Raw genomic sequence first — 5,075 nt, 5'->3', positions numbered from 1 at the left:
ATATATATATATATATATATATATACTAGACCAGCCATGATTCGTTAAATCACTAACTATTCAGGTTATAAAACATTGAAGCTGAATTTGACATTGCATTGAAATAAAGGAAATTTTTCATACTTGTCTTAGTTTTTTTCTTTCCTTTCACGTTCTGCCGTCGGAAGTAATATTTTCACATTTTGATGCTGTTAAAGTTTGTTCGCAAGAATGCTTTTGATTACATCATTCTTAGTTGATTGGGTATCCTTCAGAAACACTGACATTTTCCTTTCATTTTCCGCGGCTAAGGGCCACATACAGTTGGCCGTGTTGAAATGCAGGTTGTTCCAGATAAACCAAGACTTTGTCCATAGTTTGTTCTTACGTTTATGAATTGTCATAGCGAAGCATGATTGAACCCGAAAATTGGCTTCCCTGCAAAGAGATATCCCCGCCTTCGGATAGATCAATTGTTATTCTTGATTTCATAACGATTTCGTTTCTGAAAGCAGCAGTGTTGATTCTTGCTCCTTTGTGATTGTCGTACAGTTGTTCCATGATCATAGGCGTTCCATTACAAAAGTCTTGAAGGATTCATGTTTCATATTAGAATTATCGGCGATCCTTTTTTTCAATTACATCTTATGTGGTGGCAGTCCTGCTACGTCAACCGAATCAAGGAATTCAGTCGGGAAATCAGTAGCATTGGAACCATCATTCACAGAATTATAGGATCGATACTCTTTTTTATGATTCGAGGGAAGCGTCTGATACAGGTAGAATTGATGCTTCTCATCATTCGATTGAGAGGTACTAAGATGCAATTTTCGAAAACACTTCACCTGGATTGTCGAATGGGGAGTAGATGAAGTCAATGCATTCTTGCATAGTTGTTGCTTGGAGAACCACTTCTTTTCGCAAAACAATTTCATTTTCATTTTTATTTTTTATTTTATCTTGTCCAATATCCAACAGGAACTGTGAGTAGACCTCTGCTCCCTCACTCAATCACATGTTTGTGTTCAACTGAAATTTATCGAAGCTTCGCCATAAGAATGATTTTGTAATACAGACGCCTCCCCTTTTCACTTTTTCACTATCAGGAGAAGCTTACAGAAATCGCCACAGCAAATTGTCAAAATTCCACCGAATGGCTCATTGCTGTCGCATATATGACGTAAAGTAAGGTCAACCGCTTCGAAGCTTTCCTTCCGTATCATAGGATACTCATCCCAATCAATCAGCCTTGCATGCTGGAAGACGTTTATCGTATTTTAGTTTTTATCAATGTTGCGCAGACCATCTTCTTTCACTTCTACTGGTATTTTGAACCTAGAATGCGCCGGTCTTACACCAGACATCAGTGTTGCGGCAATGTCAGATAACGCTACACCATAGCCACGTCGCGGTTTCTCCTGACTTAGGATTAGGTTAATTAGGAATGCCTTTACTGTTCCAGCTGGAGCGTCAATGAAAATCAACCCAGATGTGTTCCTCTGTAAACTGTTACAAATAAAGTTGTACACATATTGTTGCTCACTATTCAATAAAGGCTCTCTCTCTTCTACAAATCGTTGCTGCTGTTCTCTGCTGTATTGCTACTCATTCAGTAATTCCAAATTGCCAATACCCTGATTAATGACAATAGTATTTTGCATTGGCAAGTTAAAGTCAGTAAGGCCTTTGCCCAACTCATTGAGTTTGTCATGACAATACAGAAGACATTGATCATTATGTCTCTCGCTAATCAAAACGTTTATGTTTCTTGTAACCCATTTTACTATTTGAAGGTAATCGCCAGTGAATTACTAAATTGAGCCCATAAAACACTGGAATTGTTAATTTCTGTATTTGTGAGGAGCACAATGAATAGATCTCTCATGGCTTTCGGAAGCCGTATTCGCTGAACATCTTCCAGAGTCTGCTGCCAATGATCATCTGATTGAAGTAAATCTTTCTCTTTGCAGACGTCTTTGGATTATGGCAATAGTTTTCCGGCACACATTCTCAAAGAGTTGAACGATACTTTCCCGTTGACGTGATGCAGAATGAGTGTTAAGTAAATCAGTTCACCACTTCGTGGAGAAACAGTATATATTCGTCCAAAGGTTTTTACCCCAACATTCCCTGAATATTGGTCAGCTCTTTTCCTCACCTCTCTCCTTTCCCATGTCTTGTTACTGCATGTGTAAAACCTTGGCACATCGGCATAATACAAAGTTTTTGCAAATGGATTGCGAGCACAAAGATCCTTGAATTCAATGAGAGTTGTCCTACGTGTGTTATTGTTTACTGCAACAGCTGCATTGTCATGAAAGAAGATTTGATTTTCCTCGGATAGATGAACTTGAAGGCGAACTACAGATGGTTCTCTCTAATGAACTGGAAATACGAGTACTGAGGTCACAGCTTCTGAAGGACCGGTTTATCTTCCTGTTAAATACTGTGTCATCTCGTCTTCCCTGTTCACTCCAAACATTGCCTGATCACTGCCCTTCATGGTATATTTGATAACATATTTGATCAATTCCATGAAAGTGAATATCTTTACATTTAGATGAACAGTTTAAATAGTTTCATATTGTAGGGAACCACCCACTCTTATTTTATATTTCGGTTTTCCCTTCCTTGTTTGTGCCCTGCAAATCCTCCCATTCTTGGAGACTGTCTTCTGTACACTGGATAAGAGTCCTCTCCGCAATGTATATTCATTGAAAGGCTTAGGGTACCGCTTGCTGCATGTTCCAGGTTTCTAACACGGCGAATTGTTAGAGCAATTGGGACTGTGGATCATGTGCTTCAACACCAATTGATAACTCTCTGGATGTTTGTTTGGATCTGATATTTCGACTTGAATGAATTTATCGTATTCTTCTGGTCTGGGCTTGGAGGTTTCATTGAACCATAGCAAACACTGTACATAGAGATGTCCTCGATTTTGATATTCGACGGTGATCACGTAAGCAATGCACTTGCCCAATAAGCCATCTACTCCAGGAATATATTTTATGTACAATTTCCGTTTCAGGTCAAATACTCTGGCAATTAAATCTGGCCTATCATGCGGCTTCTGATTTAGGAACAGGTTTTGCCGGCTTTCAGGCCAGTTTGGATCGCATGCCATTGTGATGAAGAATAAAGCATTGCCGCATTTCCGTATGTACATCATTGCATCCTGGAATCGCTCCATTATATACCTTGTTCCACCGACAAATGTGGAAAACAGTATGATTCGCGTGCCGATGCTACAAACATCGTCATCATTCAATAGGTCAGTAAGGCCCTTGTATGTTGTAGACCGCAATGATGTTTGATTCAATCGGATGTAACGCAGCCTATGTCCTTCAATCTTCGCAGCTATGTCAACCGAATATTGCTGAAATAAACCACCGCCTCTGAAAAATTGATTACATTCATTCTTATAGTTTATTATTCGATAGTCATAGTAGCGCATTGGCGTCAACTTCTTGTTGTTGCTCATTAGCAGCTCATTATGCCATCAGTCATCACAAAAACTAAAACATAGAACATACTGAAAACTGTCGTAAGACAGATGGGATTCTGAGATTATTTGCAGTTGTCCGCCTTTTTCTTTCAACACAACGTGCCGTGGTGTTGCTTTAATTCTGGTGCTGTTTTGTATAATAACGGCAACTTCGTTTGCAGTTTGTGCATTGAATCTTCTCTCATGTTGTATTGCTGGTCTCCAATCGGGATCAATAATACTCGTAGCTTCGAGAATATTTATTCGTTCTTTTGCCATTCTAAATGACGCAGTGGCTGAGTATAATCTCCAATAATTCAACTATGTCGCACTTAACGTCATCGTTAAGGAGTATCCTCATCCTCAAATCGATACTATCCTGAGGATCCAAGAAGTAAATTTGAAGAAATTGAAGTTGTTCGTTGTGATTAGGTGTTAAGGAACCGATGTAATGATGAATTTGACCCTGAATAACGATGGAAAGATTCCATCCACTCCTTGAAAAACGAACTTCTTAAGCCCTAAAAGATGTCATTTGGAACAGACAGCTGTATTGCCTGAGGTTCTTCCTGAACTCATTTGCCGTAGGTTGATCAGTACTAAATAAATTGTGAAGTTCCTGAGGTAAAGCCTGCAGATTCTCCAGCCTGACTTTTCCATTCATACAGCAAAAGTTAGCCGTTTCACCATGAAAAACCATTGCATGACAGTAGACACATATCTTATTCATCCGTCCAGCATAGGCAGATATGTCACATCGTTGCACTGTCCTTGCTGTATTCGTAATGGTTTGTTGGGAAAGACGTTCAGGCCTCTGAACGTCCGAATTATGATATCTCCTGCTTCTGTATATGTCCCTCTGTTTAGCCAGACGCTCAGCTCTCCCAGCGTCCGATTCATACTCTCTTCCGTTTGTGTTTCTTACGCTCTGTTCCGCCAGACGCTCGCTCTCTGAATGTCCGATTTATACTGTGTTGGATGCCTGGTCTCTCCTGCTTCTGTTTTTCTTTCCTCTGTTCTGTCAGACGCTCAGCTCTATGAGCGTCCGATTCATTATGTCACCTGCTTAGCCGCGCTGTCTTCGCACTATCAATAAGCCAGCCGGATGTTTTCTTTCTTCCTTGTCGATGCATGATATAAGAATAGGTTACATAAATAAATATTCTTTACGGAATGAAAATGATCGTTGTAGGCAGAGAGAAATAGAAGTGTAACAACTTCAAACAAATGAAAACGCAGAAAGAAATATATCGTATTCACGTCAGAATAAATGAAAGAAATATGTGTTAAAACAAATAAGAACGCTTAGTTAGTTAGTAGATAGATAGATAGATAGATAGATAGATAAATTAGATAAATAAATTAGATAGATAAGAAAATCTGAACCCCCTTTTTTTGTAGCTGATTTTACGAAATGAAATTAATGTGTGAAAGAAGAACGCTTGTAGAAAGAAAGTGTTTTTGAAAGAAAACAAAAAACAAAAAAGTTTTGAAGATTGAAAGAAAACGAATAAATATGAGTTTAATGCGAAAGCTGGTAAAACGAAAGTGTTCTTGAAAGAAAACGGAAACAAAAGAGTTTTGAAGAAATGAAAATCTGAGGCTCTTT

General features: G+C 38.8%; 1 protein-coding gene across 1 annotated transcript; it reads right to left on the bottom strand.

Moving 5' to 3' along the window:
• Positions 1 to 2,734: 2,734 nt before the first annotated feature.
• On the bottom strand, positions 2,735 to 3,463 carry LOC106874931 (uncharacterized). Its single transcript, XM_014922847.1, has one exon. The coding sequence runs from the start codon at positions 3,461 to 3,463 to the stop codon at positions 2,735 to 2,737; it is 729 nt and encodes a 242-aa protein (XP_014778333.1).
• Positions 3,464 to 5,075: the final 1,612 nt, after the last annotated feature.

The sequence above is a fragment of the Octopus bimaculoides genome, chromosome 9 (assembly GCF_001194135.2).
Source record: "Octopus bimaculoides isolate UCB-OBI-ISO-001 chromosome 9, ASM119413v2, whole genome shotgun sequence".
Taxonomy (NCBI): Eukaryota; Metazoa; Mollusca; class Cephalopoda; order Octopoda; family Octopodidae; genus Octopus; species Octopus bimaculoides.
Note: the sequence above shows the minus strand (reverse complement) of the source record. Positions and strands in the feature narration are given on the sequence as shown.